The 20,419-nt window shown below is 37.9% G+C and overlaps 1 protein-coding gene across 11 annotated transcripts in view; it reads left to right on the forward strand.

The window, feature by feature from the left end:
• Window positions 1-20,419, forward strand: part of Adamts6 (ADAM metallopeptidase with thrombospondin type 1 motif 6) — a 235,161-nt gene that overhangs the window by 173,269 nt on the left and 41,473 nt on the right. For 8 of the 11 annotated variants that reach the window (XM_031360639.1, XM_031360640.1, XM_031360642.1 and 5 more), the window contains 2 exons: window positions 17,674-17,837; window positions 18,761-18,899. In XM_031360639.1, the coding sequence (XP_031216499.1) occupies window positions 17,674-17,837; window positions 18,761-18,899 (303 nt within the window). Of the gene's footprint in view, window positions 1-17,673; window positions 17,838-18,760; window positions 18,900-19,089; window positions 19,159-19,562; window positions 19,652-20,419 lie in introns of all 11 variants that reach the window. The other 3 variants (XR_004115934.1, XM_031360643.1, XR_004115935.1) reach the window with 2 other exon arrangements.

Below are 20,419 nucleotides of genomic sequence, written 5' to 3' on the forward strand. Positions count from 1 at the left end.
GTTTTGATTTGCATTTCCCTGATGACTAAGGATGTTGAACATTTCTTTAGGTGCTTCTCAGCCATTTATTTGGTGTTCATCAATTGAGAATTCTTTGTTTAGCTCTGTATCCCATTTTTCAATAGGGTTATTTGGTTCTCTGGAGTCTAACTTCTTGAGTTCTTTATATACATTGGATATTAGCCCTCTATCAGATATAGGGTTGGTAAAGATCTCTTTCCAATTTGTTGGTTGCCGTTTTGTCCTATTGACAGTGTCTTTTGCCTTACAGAAGAAGCTTTGTAACTTTATGTGGTCCCATTTATCAATTCTTGATCTTAGAGCAGAAACTATTGGCATTTTCTTCAGGAAATTTTCCCCTATGCCTATTTGCTCGAGGTTCTTCCCCACTTTCTCTTCTATTAGTTTCAATGTATCTGCTTTGATGTGGAGGTCCCTGATCCACTTGGACTTGAGCTTTGTACAAGGAGAAAGGAATGGATCGATTTGTATTTTTCTACATGTTAACCGCACCTTCCTGGAAAGTTTTAACCTCAGGAAATTTCTACACACTTATATGCTTGAAATTTACTAACAGAACAGTCATCTTACCACACATAAAGAGCAACTAGGTAGTGGGCATTTTACAGAGTATGTCAGGTCATCACATCGCAAACATTAAATCTTCCACGTTTTTGTTTTACCCCAAATACCTGGGATAAAAAGAAATATCTGGTTGTATTCTAAAGTGCATGTGTGCTATTCAGAAGAGTTCTAGCTTTCATATTCTTGTCAATACTTGGTAACACAGTCTTTAACCACATGGAAATAATTTGTTTTAATATGTTTTGTGAGGTCTCACTATGTAGCCATGGTTGTTCTGGAACTTACTATGTAGATCAGACTGGCCTCAAACTGAGATTCACTTGTCTCTGCTTCTTAAGTACTGAGATTAAAGGTGGGCAACCCCGCACCAGGCTGGACACCTTCTTTCGTGAAGTGTCTAACAAACATTTTAGCTATTTTTATCCTTTGGGTTTGTTTTTTAGACCAGGCCTTGCTGTGTTTCCCAAGTTAATAGGAACATTGCTGTGTAGTCTAACCTGGATTGAAATTATGATCCTCCTACCTCAGGTAAAAACTGAAACTCTTATGGTTTGCATTCCTGTTCTTAGAAATGTGTGTTGTAAGTTTGTAAACAATCTCTTCAGTATTCTTCAAGAAGTGATGGTTGTCCATACTGGTGCAGTGAGAACAAGAAGTGACAGCTTTAAGGGATTATAGGCGTACCTCAGAGGTAGAATAGATATCTACTGTGCACAGAGCCCTCAGCTGAATTTACAGCACCAAAAAGCAAAAACAAAACAAAGAATAGCTTTTACTTTTGCATAAAACACAGCCCATTTCAATTGGTTTTTACAGGATGTGTAAAGGAAGGTTTGAGATTCTGTCTTCTTCCCATAGAGATAGTGAACTTCTGGAGCATCACATTTTGAAAAGCATGTCATCTTCTCAGTTGGATTACAGTGCTGCCTTTGCTAGAGATCAGCTGAATATGTGGGTCAATTTGTTGTCTATATTCCTGATTTTGGTGTATGTGTTTGTCCCTAAGTCAAAGCCATACTATATTGGATAGTGGAACCTTTCAGTCAGGACTGAAATTTCCAGGCATTAAATCTTTAAATTTGTGCTTATTTTCTTCAAATTAATTTATGCTTTCTTACTTCAATTGTGTAGAATTAATATCTTAAATATACTTTAGCAGTACCTGTTAAATACACTTGTATATTTATTTTAGCCTTCTTTAGGCTACTTTTGTTGATATTTTATTATATAAGTTTTGTACATGTTTTCTGACATTAGTATTCTTGATGTTTTGAGCCGTCAGTGGTAGATTCAAATCTAGAGTCTTGTACATGCTAGACAAACCCTCTACCAGTGAGCTATATCACTATTTCTTTATTTTCTGCTTTGCAATGACATTATAAGTGCTATCAATTTTTAATTTTTATTTTCCAATTTTAATTATTATCATTATATAACTCAGATTTTTATTTTTAAAAGTAATTTTATTTTTTTCATTTTTATTACTTTTAATACTGTGTATGTCTGTGTGTGGGTCTGTGCATGTGAATACAGATGTTTATGGCATCAGATCCTCTAGAGTTAAAGTTACAGACAGATGGGAGCCAATCTGCATGGGTGCTAGGACCTGAACTTAGGTCTCTATAAGAGTGACATTTGCCCTTAATGGAATGTTTTTAGCCTGCAACTAATTTCTTTTTATACATCCCTTATATTTTGAGACCTAGTTATAATTATTTGCTCATTATTATAATGGTTCTATAAATTTGTAGTTTCTGTTTTTTTCTTTCTTCCTTCCTTTCTTTCCTTCTTTGTTTTCTTTTTTTCTTTTTTCATACAAAATGTATTTTTATTTTATTCTTTTCCAATTCATAACTCCTCCCAGACCTGTCCTAATTTCTTTTTTTTTTAAGTTGGATATTTTAATTATTTACATTTCAATGTTATCCCCTTTCCTGTTTTCCCCTCTGCAAAGCCCTTATCCCAACCCGCGTACTCTGCTTCTATGAGGGTGCTCCCACATCCACTTACTCATTTCTCTACACTGGGGTATCAAGCTTTCACAGGATCAAGGGCCTCCCCACCCATTGATGCTAGATAAGGTCCCTTCAGTTCCTTCAGTCCTTCCTCTAACTCCTCCATGGGGGCCCTGGTGCTCAGTCTCATGATTGGCTGCAAGCATCCACATCAGTATTGGTCAAGATCTGGCAGAACCTCTCAGGAGACAGCTGTATAAGTCTCCTGTCAACAAGCACTTCTTGGCATTTGCAATAGTATCTGGTTTTGGTATCTGCTTGTGGAATGGATCCTCGGGTGGGGCAGTCTCTGGAAGGCCTTTCTTTCAGTCTCTGTTCTACTCTTTGTCACTGTACTTCCTTTATACAGGAGCAATCCTAGGTTAAAATTTTGGAGATGGGTGGGTGGCTCCATCCCTCAACCAGGGGTCATGCCTAACATCTGGATGTGGTCTCCACAGGTTCTCTCTCCCCTTTCTGGAGTATTTCAGCTAATGCCATCCCCATGGCATCCTGGAAGGTTCTTGCTTTCCTGGCATCTGGGAATTTCTGTTTGCTACCCCCAGTTCCACATACCCCATTGCTTCATACCTCTGTTTAATTTCTTGACACTCTGTACATCTCTCCAATCTCCTTCAATACTTGATTCTTCCCCTTTTTCCCCTTCCCCTCTTCTCTTCCTCTGAAGTCCCTCCCACCCTCTACTTCCCTTGATTATTTTGTTCCCCTTTCTAAATAGGACTGAAGCATCCAGTCTTTGGTTTTCTTTCTTCTTGAACTTCATGTGGTCTGTGAGTTGTATTGTGGGTATTCCACGCTTTTTGCCTAATATCCACTTATTAGTGAGTACATACCATATGTATCCTTTTGTGACTGAGTTACCGCACTCAGTATATTTTCTAGATCCATCGATTTGCCTGCAAATTTCATGAAGTCATTGTTTTTAATAGCTGAGTAATATTCCATTGTGTAAAATGTACCACATTTTCTGTGTCCATTCCTCTTCTGAGGGACATCTGGCTATTTCCAGCTTCTGGCTATTATAAATATGGCTGCTATGAACATAGTGGAGCATGCGTCCTTATTACATGTTGGATTATTTTCCAGATATATACCTACGAGTGGTATAGCTGGATCTTCAGGTAGTACTATGTTCAATTTTCTGAGGAAGCAACAAACTGAGTGGTTGTACCAGCTTGCAATTCCACCAGCAATGGAGGAGCATTCCTCTTTCTCTATGTCCTCACCAGTATCTGCTCTCACCTGAGTTTTTGATCTTAGCCATTCTGACTGGTGTGAGCTGGAATCTCAGGGTCGTTTCGATTTGCATTTCCATGATGACTAAGGATGTTGAACATTCTTTAGGGGTTTCTCAGCCATTCGATATTCCTCAGTTGAGAATTCTCTGTTTAACACTGTTCCCCATTTTTTAATAGGGAGATTTGGTTCTCTGGAGTCTAACTTTTAGAGTTCTTTGTATATATTGGATATTAGCCCTCCATCAGATGTAGGATTGGTAAAGATCTTTTCCCAATCTGTTGGTTGGTGTTTTGTCTTAATGACAGTGTCCTTTGCCTTACAAAAGCTTTGTGACTTCATGAGATCCTATTTGTTGATTGTTGCTCTTAGAACATAAGCCATTGGTGTTCTCTTCAGGAAAATTTCCCCTATGTCCATGTGCTCAAGGCTTTTCCCCATTTTCTCTTCTATTAGTTTCAGTGTATCTGGTTTGATGTGAAGGTCCTTGATCCACTTGGACTTGAGCTTTGTGCAAGAAGATAAGAATGGATAAATGTGAATTCTTCTTTGATGACCACCACTTGGATCAGCACCATTTGTTAAAAATGCTGTCTTTTTTCCACTGGATGGTTTTAGCTCCTTTGTCTAAGATCAAGTGACCATAGGTGTGTGGGTTCATTTCTGGGTCTTCAATTCTATTCCATTGATCTACCTGCCTGTCACTATACCAATACCATGCAGTTTTTATTACTATCTCTCTGTAGCACAGCTTGAGGTCAGAGATGGTGATTCCACCAGATGTTCTTTTATTGTTGAGAATATTTTTCGATATCCTGGGGTTTTGGTTATTCCATACAAATTTGCAAATTGCTCTTTTAACACTATGGAGAATTGTGTTGGAATTTTGATGGAGATTACATTGAATCTGTAGATTGCTATCGGCAAGATGGCCATTTTTACTATATTAATCCTGCCAATCCATGAACATGGGAGGTTTTTCCATCTTCTGACATCTTCGATTTCTTTCTTCAGAGACTTGAAGTTCTTGTCATATCGATCTTTCACTTGCTTGGCTAGTGTCATACCAAGGTAGTTTATATTACTTGTGACTATTGTGAAGGGTGTTGTTTCCCTAATTTCTTTCTTAGCCTGTTTATCCTTTGAGTAATGAAAAGTTACTGATTTGTTAATTTTTATATCCAGCCACTTTGATGAAATTGTTTTCAGCTGTAGGAGTTCTCTGTGGAATTTTTGGGATCACTTAAGTATACTATCATACCATCTGAAAATAGTGGTATTTTGACTTCTTCCTTTCCAGTTCTTATCCCTTTGACTTCCTTTTGATGTCTAATTGCTCTGGTTAGCACTTTGAGTACTATATTCAATAGGTAAGGAGAGATTGGGCAGCCTTGTCTAGTCCCTGATTTTAGTGGGATTGCTTCAAGTGTCTTTCCATTTAGTTTGATGCTGGCTACTGGTTTGATGTTTATTGCTTTTCCTATGTTTATGTATGGGCCTTGAATTCCTGAACTTTCCAAGACTTTTACATGAAGTGGTGTTGAATTTTGTCAAAAGCTTTCTCAGAATCTAATGAGATGATCATGTGTTTTTTTTTAATTTGAGTTTATTTATATAGTGGATTATGTTGATGGATTTCCATATATTGAACCATCCCTGAATCCCTGGGATGAAGCCTACTTGATCATGGTGAATGATATTTTTGATGTGTTCTTGGATTCAATTTTCGAGAATTGTTATTGAATATTTTTGCATCAATATTCATAAGAGAAATTGGTCTGAAATTCTCTGTCTTTGTAGGGTCTTTGTGTGGTTTAGGTATAAGTGTAATTGTGACTTCAAAAAATGAATTGGGTAGTGTTCCTTCTGTTTCTATTTTGTGGAATAATGTGAAGAATATTAGTATTAGGTCTTCTTTGAAGGTCTGATAGTATTCTGCACTAAACCTGTCTGTTCCTGGGCTTCTTTTGGTTGGGAGACTTTTAATAACTGCTTCTGTTTCTTTAGGGCTTAAGAGACTATTCAGATGGTTTATCTGATCCTGATTTAACTTTGGTACCTGGTATCTGTCTAGAAAATTGTCCATTTCATCCAGATTTTCAAGTTTTGTTGAGTATAGGAGTTTGAAATAGGACCTGATTGTTTTTTTTTTTTTTTTGATTTCCTCAGTTTCTGCTGTTATCTCTCCCTTTTCATTTCTGATTTTGTTAATTTGGATACTGTCTCTATGCTGTCTGGTTAGTCTGGCTATGGGGTTTATCTGTCTTGTTAATTTTTCTCAAAGAACCAGCTCCTGGTTTGGTTGATTTTTTTTTTTATATAGTTCTTTTTGTTAATACTTGGTTGATTTCAGTCCTGAGTTTGATTATTTCCTGCAGTCTACTCCTCTTAGGTATATTTGCTTCCTTCTTTTTTTAGAGCTTTCAGGTGTGCTGCCAAGCTGCTAATGTATGCTCTCTCCAGGTACTTTTTGGAGGCACTCAGAGCTATGAGTTTTTCTCTTAGCACTGCTGTCATTGTGTCCCATAAGTTTGGGTGTGTTTTGCCTTCATTTTCATTAAATTCTAAAAAGTCTTTAATTTCTTTATTTCTTCCTTGACCAGGTTATCATTTAGTAGAGCATTGTTCACTTTCCATGTGTATGTAGGCTTTCTTTTGTTTTTGTTGCTATTGAAGACCAGCCTTAGTCTGTGGTGATCTGATAGGATGCATGGGATTATTTCAATCTTCTTGTACCTGTTCTGTGACCGATTATATGGTCAGTTTTGGAGAAGGTACCATGAGGTGCTGAGAAGAAGGTACATTCTTTTGTTTTAGGATAAAATGTCCTATAGATATCTGTTAAATTCATTTGGTTCATAACTTCTGTTAGTTTCACTGTGTCTCTGTTTGGTTTCTGTTTCAATTATCTGTCCTTTGATGAGAGTGTGGTGTTGAAGTCTCCCCCTATTATTGTGCGAGGTGCAGTGTGTGCTTTGAGCTTTAGTAAAGTTTCTCTTATAAATGTGGGTGCCCTTGCCATTTGGAGCATTAATGTTCAGAATTGAGAGTTCGTCTTGGTAGACTTTTCCTTTGACCAGTATGAAGTATCGTTTCTTATCTTTTAAAATAACTTTTGCTTGAAAGTCGATTTTATTCTATATTAGAATGGCTACTCCAGTTTGTTTCTTGGGACCATTTGCTTTTAAAATTATTTTCCAGCCTTTTACTCTGAGGTAGTGTCTGTCTTTGTCACTGAGGTGTGTTTCCTGTATGCAATAAAATCCTGGGTCCTGTTTATGTATCCAGTTTGTTAGTCCATATCTTTTTGTTGGGGAATTGGGTCTATTGATGTTAAGAGATATTAAAGAAAAGTGATTGTTGCATCCGGTATTTTTGTTGTTAGAGTTAGAATTATGTTTGTGTGGCAATCTTCTTTTGGGTTTGTTGAAAGAGTATTACTTTCTTGCTTCTTCTAGGGTGTAGAATCCCTGCTTGTGTTGCATTTTCCATCTATTATCCTTGTAGGGCTGGATTTGTGGAAAGATATTGTGTAAATTTGGTTTTGTCATGGAATATCTTAGTTTCTCCATCTATGATAATTAAGAATTTTCCTGGGTATAGTAGTCTTGGCTGGCATTTGTATTCTGGTAGTGTCTGTATGACATCTGCCCTGGATCTTCTAGCTTTCATAGTCTCTGGTGAGAAGTCTGGTGTAATTCTGATAGGCCTGCCTTTCTATGTTACTTGACCTTTTTCCCTCACTGCTATCAATATTCTTTCTTTGTTTTTTGCATTTGGTGTTTTGATTATTATGTGACGGGAGGAATTTCTTTTATGGTCCAGTCTATTTGGCGTTCTGTAGGCTTCTTGTATGTTCATGGGCATCTCTTTCTTTAGGTTAGGGAAGTTTTCTTCTATAACTTTGTTGAAGATACTTACCGGCCCTTTAAGTTGGGCACTCTTCTATACCTATTATCCTTAAGTTTGGTCTTCTCATTGTGTCCTGGATGTCCTGGATGTTTTGGGTTAAGAGTTTTTTACATTTTGCATTTTCTTTGACTGTTGTGTCAATATTTTCTACGGTATTTTCTGTCCCTGAGATTCTCTCTTCTATCACTTGTATTCCGGTCTCTTTCCTTCGTTTTCTAACTCCAGGGTTGTCTATCTTTGTGATTTCTTTATTGTTTCTATTTCCATTTTTAGATTCTCGATGGTTTTGTTCAGTTTCTTCACCTGTTTGGCTGTGTTTTCCTGTAATTCTTGAAGGGATTTTTGTGTTTCCTCTTTAAGGGCTTTTACTTGTTTACCTGTGTTCTCCTGTATTTCTTTAAGGGAGTTATTTATGTCCTCTATTATCATCTTGAGATGTGGTTTTATTAAATCAGAATCTTGCTTTTCCTGTGTGTTGGACTATCCAGAGCTCACTGTGGTGGGAAAACTGAGTACTGATGATGCTAAGTATACTTGATTTCTGTTGCTTATGCTCTTGAACTTGCCTCTTGTCATCTGGTTATCTATGATGGTAGCTGGTCTTACTATCTCTCACTGTGGCTTGTCCCTCCTGTAAGCCTGTTTGTCTGTACTCTTGGGAGACCAGTTATCCAGGAAGAATTTGGGTATAGAGAGCTGTGGCACAGGTTCAGCTCCTGAGCTCAGACAGAAAATGAAAGGATCTTCTCCCTGGCTGTTCCTTGGTTCCTGTGTCCTAATGGCTCTGGGCAGGTCCCTCTTGGGCTAGGAATTGGAGCAGAAATGGCAGTTCCACTGAACTCTCAGGTGTGTCAACAGTCTTGGGAGACCAGCTCTCTCCTGGAGTGACCTGGGCATAGAGAGCTGTGCTCACAGGTGTGTCAGCACTCCTGGGAGACCTGCTCTCTCCCAGCTGTGGCACAGGGTCAGCTCCAGTTGCAGATGGAAAGCAGAAGGATCCTGTTCAAGACTGCTCCTTGATTCCTGTGTTCTGAGGGCTCAGGATCAGTGACTATTGTGAAGGGTGTTGTTTCCCTAATTTCTTTCTCACCATGTTTATACTTTGTGTAAAGGAAGGCCACTGATTTGCTTGAGTTAATTTTATATCCAGCTACTTCGCTGAAGTCGTTTAACAGGTTTAGAAGTTCTCTGGTGGAATTTTTGGAGTCACTTAAGTATACTATCATATCATCTGCAAATAGTAATAATTTGACTTCTTCCTTTCCAATTTGTATCCCTTTGATCTTTTTTTGTTGTCTAATTGCTCTGGTTAAGACTTCAAGTACAATATTGAATAGGTAGGGAGAGAGTGGGAAGCCTTTCCTAGTCCCTCATTTTAGTGGGATTGCTTCAAGTTTCTCTCCATTTAGTTTGATGTTGGCTACTGGTTTGCTGTATATTGCTTTTACTATGTTTAAGTATGGACCTTGAATTCCTGAACTTTCCAAGACTTTTAACATGAAGGGGTGCTGGATTTTGTCAAATGCTTTCTCAGCATCCAATGAGATGATCATATGATTTTTTTCTTTGAGTTTGTTTATGTAGTGGATTACATTGATGGATTTCCATATATTCAACCATCCCTGCCTACCTGGGATGAAGCCTACTTGATCATATTGGATGATCGTTTTGTGTGCTCTTGGATTCTATTTGCAAGAATTTTATTGAGTATTTTTCCATCGATATTCTTAAGGGAAATTGGTCTGAAGTTTTCTTTCTTTGTTAGGTCTTTGTGTGGTTTAGGTACCAGAGTAATTGTAGCTTCATAGAACAAATTGGGTAGAGCGCCTTCAGTTTCTATTTTGTGGAATAGTTTGAGAAGTATTGGTATTAGGTCTTCTTTGAAGGTCTGATAAAACTCTGCACTAAACTCATCTGGCCCTGGGCTTTTTTTAGTTGGGAGACTATTAATGACTGTTTCTATTTCATTAGCAGATATGGGACTGTTTAGATCACTTATCTGATCTCGATTTAACTTTGGTACCTGGTATCTGTCTAGAAAATTGCCCATTTCATCCAGGTTTTCCAGTCTTGTTGAGTATAGGCTTTTGTAGTAGGATCTCATGATTTTTTGGATTTCCTCATTTTCTGTTGTTATGTTTCCCTTTTCATTTCTGATCTTGTTAATTAGGATACTGTCTCTGTGCCCTCTAGTTAGTCTGGCTAAGGGTTTATCTACTTTGTTGATATTCTCAAAGAACCAGCTCCTGGTTTGGTTGGTTCTTTGTATAGTTCTTTTTTGTTTTCCATTAGGGTGATTTCAGCCCTGACTTTGATTATTTCCTGCCGTCGATGCCTCTTGGGTGAATTTGCTTCTTTTTTCTAGAGCTTTCAGGTGTGCTGTCAAATTGCTGGTTTCTCTCCAGTTTCTTTTTCGAGGCACTTAGAGCTATGAGTTTTCCTCTTGGAACTGCTTACATTGTATCCCATAAGTTTGGGTATGCTGTGGCTTCATTTTCATTAAACTCTAGAAAGTCTTTAATTTCTTTCTTTCTCTCTTCCTTGACCAGGTTATCATTGAGTAGAGTGTTGTTTAGCTTCCATGTGCATGTGGGCTTTCTATTGTTTATGTTGTTATTAAGGAGAGCCTTAGTCCATGGTGATCTGATAGGATGCAAGGAATTATTTCAATCTTCTTGTATCTGCTGAAGCCTGATCTGTGACCAATTATATGGTCAATTTTGGAGAAGGTACCATGAGGTGCTGAGAAGAAGGTATATCCTTTTATTTTAGGATAAAAAGTTCTATAGATATCTGTTAAATCCATCTGTTTCCTAACATCTGTTAGTCTCACTGTATCTTTGTTTAGTTTCTGTTTCCATGATCTGTCCATTGCAGAGAGTGGGGTGTTGAAGTATCCCACTGTTATTGTGTGGGGAGTTATGTGTGCTTTGAGCTTTAATAAAGTTTCTACTGTGAATGTAGATGCCCTTGCATTTAGAGCATAGAGGTTCAGAATTGAGAGTTCATCTTGGTAGCTCTTACCTTTGATTAGTATGAAGTTTTCCTCCTTATCTTTTTTGATCACTTTAGGTTGAAAGTTGATTTTATTTGATATTTGGATACTCCAGCTTGTTTCTTGGGACCATTTGCTTGGAAAATCATTTTCCAGCCTTTTATTCTGAGGTAATGTCTGTCTTGTTACTGAAGTGGGGTTTCCTGAATGCAACAAAATGTTGGGTCCTGTTTATGTATCCAGTCTGATAGCCTATGTCTTTTTATTGGGGAATTGATATCAATAGATATTAAGGAAAAGTAATTGTTGCTTCCTGTTATTTTTGTTGTTAGAGTTGGAATTCTGTTCATGTGGCTAATTTCTTTTAGTTTTGTTGGAAGATTACTTTTTTGTTTTTTCTTTCTTTTTTTTTTCCCCTTGGTTTTTCGAGACAGGGTTTCTCTGTATAGCCCTGGCTGTCCTGGAACTCAGAAATCCACCTGCCTCTGCCTCTGAAGTGCTGGGATTAAAGGTGTGTGCCACCAGCGCCAGGCAACTTTCTTGTTTTTTTTTCTAGGATGTAGTTTCCCTCCTTGGGTTGGAGTTTTCTATTTATTATTCTTTGAAGGGCTGGATTTGTGGAAAGATTACTGTGTAAATTTGGTTTTGTCCTGGTATACTTTGGTTTTTCCATCTTTGGTAATTGAGAATTTTGCTGGGTATAGTAACCTGGGCTGGCATTTGTGTTCTTTTAGGGTCTGTATGACATCAGCCCAGGATCTTCTGGATTTCAAAGTCTCTGGCAAGAAGTCTGGTGTAATTCTGATAGGTCTGCCTTTATATGTTACCTGACCTTTTTCTCTCATTGCTTTTAATGTTCTTTCTTTGTTTTGTGCATTTGGTGTTTTAACTATTATGTAGGAGGAGTAATTTCTCTTCTGGTCCAAGCTATTTGAAGTTCTGTTGGCTTCTTATATGTTCATGGGCATCTCTTTCTTTAGGTTAGGGAAGTTTTCTTCTATAACTTTGTTGAAGATATTCACTGGCCCTTTAAGGTGAGTATCTTTGCTTTCTTCTATACCTATTATCCTTAGGTTTGGTCTTCTCATTGTGTCCTGCATTTCCTGGATGTTTTTGGTTAGGAGGTTTTTGCATTTTACATTTTCTTTGACTGTTGTATCAATGTTTTCTGTGGTATCTTCTGCACCTGAGATTCTCTCTTCTATCTTCTTGTATTTGGTTGATGATGCTTGCATCTATGGCTCCTGACTTCTTTCTAAGGTTTTCTATCTACAGAGTTGTCTCTCTTTGTGATTTCTTAACTGTTTCTACTTCCATTTTTAGGCCCTGGGTGGTTTTGTTCAATTCCTTCACCTGTTTGGTTGTGCTTTCCTGTAATTCTTTAAGGGATTTTTTTGTGTTTCCTCTTTAAGGACTTCTACTTGTTTACTCATGTTCTCCTGTAATTCTTTAAGGGATTTTTCTGTTTCCTCTTTAAGGGTTTGTACCTCTTTACCTGTGTTCCCCTGTATTTCTTTAAGGGAATTATTTATGTCCTTCTTAAATTCCTCTATCACCATCATGCAATATGCTTTTAGATCCAAACCTTGTTTTTCTGGTGTGTTGGGGTATCCAGGACTTGCTGTGGTGGGAGTACTAGGTTCTGATGAAGCCAAGTAGTCTTGGTTTCTGTTGGTAAGATTATTGCATTTGACATTAGCCATCTGTTAGTCTCTGGTGTTAGATGTTCTTACTGTCTCTGTCTGGGTTTGTAAGCCTGTGTCAGCACTTCTGTGAGATCAGCTCTACCCTGGTAGGGCTGGAATGCAGAGGGCTGTGGATTAGCTGTCCCTCCTGGATGCAGATGGATGAATGAAGGCTGCAGCTTCTGTGACCTGTGCCTCCCACCTGGTCCTACCTGAGACCCAGGGACAGAGCACTCCCTGGAGAGAAGGTCTCTACTTGTGGCAAAGGTGTGCAGAGAGGGTTGTGGCTCTGCTTTCCCTCCTGGTTGTAGACAGAGGTGGAAAGCTTGTTTTTTCTTCTATATTTTAATTTTTATATTGTATGTTGACTTCATTACTTCGTTCAACTATTTACTCATTCATTTCTTTAAGCATGTTTATAATCATTCTTTTCAAATTTTTTTTGGTCTGGAATTTTATGTATGTATTTCTCACTCGGCACCATTATCTGGGATCGATAGTTTTTGGAGGAGGCAAGTTGTCTTGGTTTTTCATATTACTTGTGTTCTTGTGTTGTGATTTGTATATCGGGAGTTATATTTGGGGAGTTTGTTTATTTGTTTGTTTGCTATTGGTCACCTTAAGACTATATTGTAGTGTACTTGAGATGTCATTTCCCTTCTTGATCCCTAGTCCTGTCCTGAGAGTTAACTACTGACTAAGAATGGGCAGTCCCTAGGAATAAACTCCCTTGTTGCTGGGTTCTGTCTGGCTTTTCTCATGTTCCTGTCCTGGTACCTAGCACACAGTCTTGCTGCTAGGAATTCCTTTGCAATAGGTAGTCTTTTTCCCATCATCTCTATTTCTGAGGACTACTCTAGACTTGTGTCTGAGTTTGACTCTGGATCCTACTCCAGATCTGGTTCTGGCTTGATTCTTTGAAATGGAAGTGGATTCCTACCTTTTCAAATAAGTTTCAAGCATACTTCTCATGTTATTCCAAGTAATCATTTTGTAAATTGATGCTTGGAGTTCCTTCTGTGTATCAGCTAAGTGCCACATGAAGTTCACTTATAGATACAAATCAGGCTGATGCCTGGCTGACATAGCTGAGTTCTCTGGCATAATGGGTCAGTGCAGACAACTGGGTAGATGGGGATCAGCTGCAAGTCTAACATTTCTCTGACCTCAGGATAGGCTCACAGACGTGGGAAGGCATACAAAATTACCATAGCATGGTTCCTGATGGCATTTTCATGCATAACTCGGTTCTGGTTGTTTCCTTCACCCCATACTCACTCCTCTGTTGCATCTTCCTGCCCCATCTCCTTCCTTCTACCTGTCTACCCCAACTATTCCTCTTTAAACTTTAGTATCACGTGGCAAATCTTTTCTTTCCTATGTACACTCCATATGTAGGCACTTCTATATTTAAAAAAAATATGCCTTTTCTTAGCAGTTGTACACCTCTATGTGTTTCTCTGTCTTTGTCTCTGTCTCTGTCCATCACACACACACACACACACACACACACACACATCTAAATAAAAATGATTTTTTAAAATGTGGCTGGTGAGATGGTTCAGTGGGTAGAAGCACTTGCTATGTGAGTCTAACAATCTGAGTTCAGTCCTTGGATCCTATGATGTAAAGAGAGTAACCACTTCTGCCTCCCCCATGTGCCATGCCACTCATGTGCTGGCAATCATGCACTCACACACATACTAATGATGAGCTAAATTTAAAGCAGGCCTTTTATATCCTACATATATTTTGGTGTTGATTTGCTATTCTATCTAACAGTCTACATTTTAAAACTATAATCTCTCAATGTGTGTGTGGGTTTCTAACAAACATTTTCTGAAGAGGACCAGATAACCAAAATAATCTTTTTGTGGACATGTCGCCCCTGGCAAAGCTATTCAGTTCTGCCTTTGTAGTAAGACGACAGCCACAGATGTAGGTAGACGAATGGATATGACTATATTTCAATAAAACTTCATGAAAAAAACTGGATGGTTGTTCATGTTGTCAACTTTTGAGTTAGATAATTTGTATTTAACGGAGCTACCAATATCATTGGGATTAAGCCTACCAGCTTGCAATTTATAAATATATATAGTAAACTAAATATGATCCTATGTGGTTTTTACCTATTGTATATTACTTTCATATTTTTAAAGACTAATCAAGAATTTGATATTTCATTTACTATTAGTAGTTAATTGTATGATTAGATAATTATTCACTTTACTGTACTGTTCTAGTCGTGGTGGTATAGAGGTTTACAAAGTACCTATGTAACTTATCACATTTCATTTTCAAATTATATCATGCCATCTTGTTTGTAATGCAAACCTTAAAATAGTTTACTTTTATTGTCTCTTATATGTTCATGTGCTATTTTAAAGTATGCACATTTCTATATGTAATTAGCCCTACAATGTGTTGTCAGTATTTTTATTTCACAGTTGCTGAGGCGAGGATGTCACTTAAAAGGCCCTGGGTTTGTTTCCAAAAACAAACCTCTATGTGTTTTGTTTATGTTTTGGTTTGTACCCCCCAAAAAAAACCTTTTAAATTTTTAAATAAGAAACAAAATATTTAATCATGTAATTGACATTACTTGATATACTTCCTTTCCTTGTATGATCTGAATTTCAACTTAAACTTGTGTGTTGATTTCTTTACAACTTCTTCACATATATTTATAGTCTTTAAAAATTTTTTGTTAGAGAAAATAATATCAAGACATTTTTGCTTGTGCTTTATTATAATTATTAAATTTTCTTTGTTGGAATGCCAATATTTCTTTTTTATTTTCTATGTTTCTTATTATTTAGAACAATTTTTAAATTTGAATATATTTTGATCATATTCTTCCCCTCAAGTCCTTCCAGATCCTTCTCCCCATCCACCCAACTTTTAAGTTCTTTCTCAAAAAAACAAATGAAAACCAAATACAACAAACTCCCCCAAACTAAGAATACAAAATAAAGCTACACCTAAAACAAAAAACAAAACAACACCAAACCAAAGCATATACACACTCACATGCAAAAAAAAAAAAAAAAATCAAAAAACCCTGTAGATCCCCATTATATGTTGGTCAGTTACTTCTGAATGTAAGGCCTATCTTGGAGTGGTTGATATACCCAGTGTCATTTACTGAAGAAAATTGATTTTACTTCTCTCTGAACAGGCATGAATGACAGTTCAATTATTAATCTTTACCCTAGTAGCTTTGTATATTTGTTTGTTTTGTTTTACCACATTGTAAAATAGGTTCAGTTATCCTTACAAAACCTAATTCTGAATTATGTTTTAATAAGACAGGAATGGATTGGGGATGTAAATCAGTAATCAAGCACTTGTCTAATATATGTAAGCCCTTGGGTCCAAGAGAGAGGAAGAGATAGAAAAGGAGATTGTGACAGAGAGGGGCAGAGACAGAGAGAGAATTCTAGGCGAAGCCATGCTTGAAAATGAGGATTGTAAAATACAAGAAAAAAAAAACAAATAATGCTTAAATCTAGTTTGAAACTGGACAGGCCCAGTACACCTGTAACCTGGGCCTATAACACCTTGAAAGTGGATTGGGAGTGGAAGTCAAACCTGGATTACCTCATGAGACCCCATTTTAGAGAAGAGAGAGAAGGAGGGGAGAGGTTGAGAGAGAGGAGAGAAAGGGACAGAGGGAGGTTGAGAGAGGCTGACATAGTCTTACTGAAGAGTCTGGTTAGCCATGGGGGAAGGTGAGGGAATCTTTCTAGCATATCTGAAGGCAAGAGAGTGCTGACATGTTTGCTAGGGAATGAGAGAACAATGTTTTAGAAGGTATATACCATGGCCCTTTCAGTCCCCTTGTGCTGATTCTTTAGTGAACCTGATAGATTTATCACTAATTCATTTATGAGTTTTGTAGAGAGGTTCTGTTGTCTGTGTGCCAGGATCACAAGTCTTCCCTCACCGTGGCTGTGGCTGCTTAATCACTCTTTTGATATTTAGAAAGGAAGGTCTGCCCCTCACTCCTACCCTCCTGTGAAGTGACTTTTTAAATATTTTCTTAATGCTGTGCTTCTCCTCCCCTATAAATGTGTCTTTTGTTTCCACCAATGATATTATGAATTCTTAGGCAATTACCCTCAGTGTTCATATGAAAAATTATTGATGTTCTTTAGTTCACATTTAGTTTCATTATTATTAATTATGTCCTTTGACAATTGCATACATGTATGCATATAATTCATTATTATTACCCTCTTTCCCCTACATACTTGCATCCCTATAAGCTCCCCATTCCCTTTCTCAAATTTATGACTTGTAGGGTTTTTTTTTTAATGACCATTTATTTAGTTGAACCAAGATCATCTGTGTGGCTGTTGAACTGAAAGTATCTACTGGAGACTAATGGGGTCACAAGTGGATATAAACTGAAGGCAACAAGTCCCTTTTTTCCTGGATCTGTCTGTAACAAATAGTTCAGCAGTGACGGATAGGAACCCCTAAGCCCCTCCCCATTCCTGCCTGACTGTTACATGGACCCATTGTGCAGAACTACTATAGAGTCGTCACAGCTGCTGCAAGTTTGTGATTCCAGTTTATATTTAAAATGGTCAGCAGATGATATGGTGGCCTCCCATACTCCTGTAGACCAAGCACTTAGGAGGTTATGGCAGGAGGCTTACAAGTGTAAGACCAGCCCTGGGTGCATAGAGAGAACTTGTCTCAGATATATAGCAAGGACACCCATAACCTCAGTGGCTCCCTTACTTTGTTCTACACCCCAGGCTGGCTTTAGGCCATAGCTACCTCAGATTTCTCATGTGCCTGCTGTCATCTCACCCTACCCTGTAGCTCCATAGTCTCTCAGTGTCTGGTTTCAACACTCTTGTACATGGATGGAGGAAGTAAGGGACCTGGCTTTCTACCCTTAGCCCATCCAGCTATCACCCATTTCCTGCCCTGGGGACCCAGGATATAGATATTGCCCATATCCCTTTTTTCTCTCTGCACTTTTTAATGTAAGAGGGTAGGATCCCAAGTAGAAATCTTCCTATAATAAAGTCTGTCAATATTTGGGAGAAATAAAAGCAAGCAGAGGAAGGGAGAGACAGATGAGAGAGGAAGGAAAAAGAGGGAAAATGACCTAGCATCATCTATGAATAAAATGGGTGTTCATTATCAACTACAGTGCATAGTTGATACACGATATATTGATAAATGAAATTTCAAATATTTAGGTGGCTTTTGTTTTCTTTTCTAGCTTTAAAATCTGAAGGGGATGATTACTATATTAATGGTGCCTGGACTATTGACTGGCCTAGGAAATTTGATGTTTCGGGAACAGCTTTTCACTACAAGAGACCAACAGATGAACCAGAATCCTTAGAAGCTCTAGGACCCACCTCTGAGAACCTCATTGTAATGGTAAATATGTCTATGTCATTATGTTTTTACTGTAATTTCCATAATTTCTATATGACAGGATAGAAAAGGTCAAGTTTAATCAGCTCTCTTTTACAGGTGATGGAAGGGAATAAATGTAAAAGGATTTTACACAAGGGTGTAGAGACTGCAGAGTAAAGGCCATAGGTCTCTTTCAGGATGGCTTTTTTCATGTTTCATTAAGTAAAAGGGGTTTTTGGGGGGTATGTTTGGTTTGGTTTGGGGGTTTTGTTGTTTTGTTTCTTTTTTGGTTTGGGGGGTTTGTTTGTTTGTTTGTTTGAGACAGGGTTTCTCTGTATAGCCTAAGCTGTCCTGGAACTCACTCTGTAGACCAGGCTAGGCTCAAATTCATGCAGATCAGCCTGCCTCTGCCTCCCAAGATCTGGGATTAAAGGCATACACCACTGCTCAGTTTTAAGTAAAAGTTTTTTGTTCTACAGTATAAATAAAAACAGTGACAAACTACCCATGAATGGGGAAAAAAAGAACATTTTATATAAAGTGATGCATTTTAAAGTGGTTTTTAAGCTTTATCAGATAAGCACATTTGTCACCAAGCCCAACAACCTGAGTTCAGTCCCCATGGTCCACACAATAGAAGGAGAAACCAATTTTGGCAAATTGGCCTCTAATTTCTGTACATGCTCCAAGGCATATGGTCACCCACCCACCCCAAGCACACACCAATAAATAGACAAAAATGTAATAATTTTTAAGTTGCCATGAGTTTACGGTCAGCCTGGACCACAGAGTGAGATTGTCAAGCACTAAAGTAAATAAGTAAATGTTCCGAATTTCCTGAAAAGACTTGCTCTATGGCGTTTTCCTCTTCAGAAGAAATAATACATATCTGAATGAAGGCTCATTGTATTTTAATTATCTTCACCAGTTGTTTTCAATGGCAGGTTCTACTCCAAGAACAGAATCTGGGAATTAGGTACAAGTTCAATGTTCCCATTGTTCGTACTGGCAGCGGAGATAATGAAGTTGGCTTCATGTGGACTCACCAGCCCTGGGCCGAGTGCTCTGCTACTTGCGCTGGAGGTAAGACACCCACTAGGAAGCCCACAGCTGGCAGTGTGGAAGCAAAACCTACTCTGAGCTGTGTTTTGTTTGCTAAAGAAGCTAATTGAAAACATTTTTTGCAGGTTTGCTTCAAGCTGTAATTTAGCAAAAGAAACTTTGCTTAATTATATTACATTCTGTTTCTTTCAACCTCATGTAATTTACACAGATTTGTTGGTAAAATACATCTTGGCACAATGAGTATCTCTGCTGGTGCTTCTCCAAGACTATCTTGAAGGTGGGCTGTTTGCTTTTCATGAACACATTCTTGGTAAAGAACATCAGGAGTTTTAAATTAAAAAACCAGCAAGAACCATACATCACAGATGCAACTTGTTGTAATGGGGCATGAGAATGTATGTGTGCTTGTATGTTTGTGTTTGTATGATTGTGTGCTTCCCACAATCCCATTCAAACTCCCTTCTTCAGCAATCAAAGTTAAGGGGCAATATACTGGGATACTACATAATTCCTGTTGTCTGGGTCTCTGGGCTAATGATGTTAGTGACCCCATTATAATCCCTCAGTGAGGTAGACATAGCTGTTAGGCAGTGGTTGGTGATGTGTTGGTTGTCCCATGTGCGTTTTTCATGGGTGCCTTTTCCCCACAATTTACTCTATTCCTAATCCTCCTCCCTCTAGTGGCCACCAATGCAATTCTTTACCTCTGGCTGGGAGAGCAGGACAGTTGGCTTCCTTCAAAGCCAACACCCTTGCTGCTTCATGGACTGGTGAGTAGAAGTGCTGTGAAAGCAGCATCTTCCTTCTCTCTGGAGACTAAGTGCACCACCTCCACCACAGAGCTCTGATACAGTAGGCAAGGAGCAAAGCCATCCTTCACGGCCACGGAAGCCGAGAGCACCTCACCACTCCAAAACCAAAGCATACATCTAAAATCATAATAGTTAGAGTGATGCAATTGAAATAAATAACACATTCCCACTCTAAACTATGCAAAGTCTATGCATTCCCTAGACCTTATCCACTGGATCTCTAAACACCTCAAGAATCTAAATAAGAAAAAAATGTTTTCAGAAAAATGATTGCCATATGACGGAATCCATATTTTAACTCATAAAAATTAAAGTTATCCATTACTATAACTCTAATTTCAGTAGTAAAGACAACACAACATGAAAAATCAAAAAATAGTGCTCTATTTATATTCACTCATGTGAAATATCATAAAACATGGTTAAGTAGAGTTTGTTAGCCATTTTAAAAGTTCTCCTGTTCCCACACATTCCATGTGTGAGATGTCTGATGGCTCATAATATAAAGTTTTCAAAACTATAGTGCATCATCACTTCTTTTAATGAAGTCAATGATAATACCACTGCAGATTACCCTTAACTAATTCACTTTTTGTTCCCATAAATGCCATTGCACTTATATTTGACATTTATACATAAATCTTTTTTTTCTAATTAAGTCACTTTTTAGTTACTCTATAAATTAATCTCCCCCCCTTTTTTCTCTTTTTTTTTCTTTTTCTTTTT

This window comes from Mastomys coucha, unplaced genomic scaffold, assembly GCF_008632895.1.
Source record: "Mastomys coucha isolate ucsf_1 unplaced genomic scaffold, UCSF_Mcou_1 pScaffold8, whole genome shotgun sequence".
NCBI lineage: Eukaryota > Metazoa > Chordata > Mammalia > Rodentia > Muridae > Mastomys > Mastomys coucha.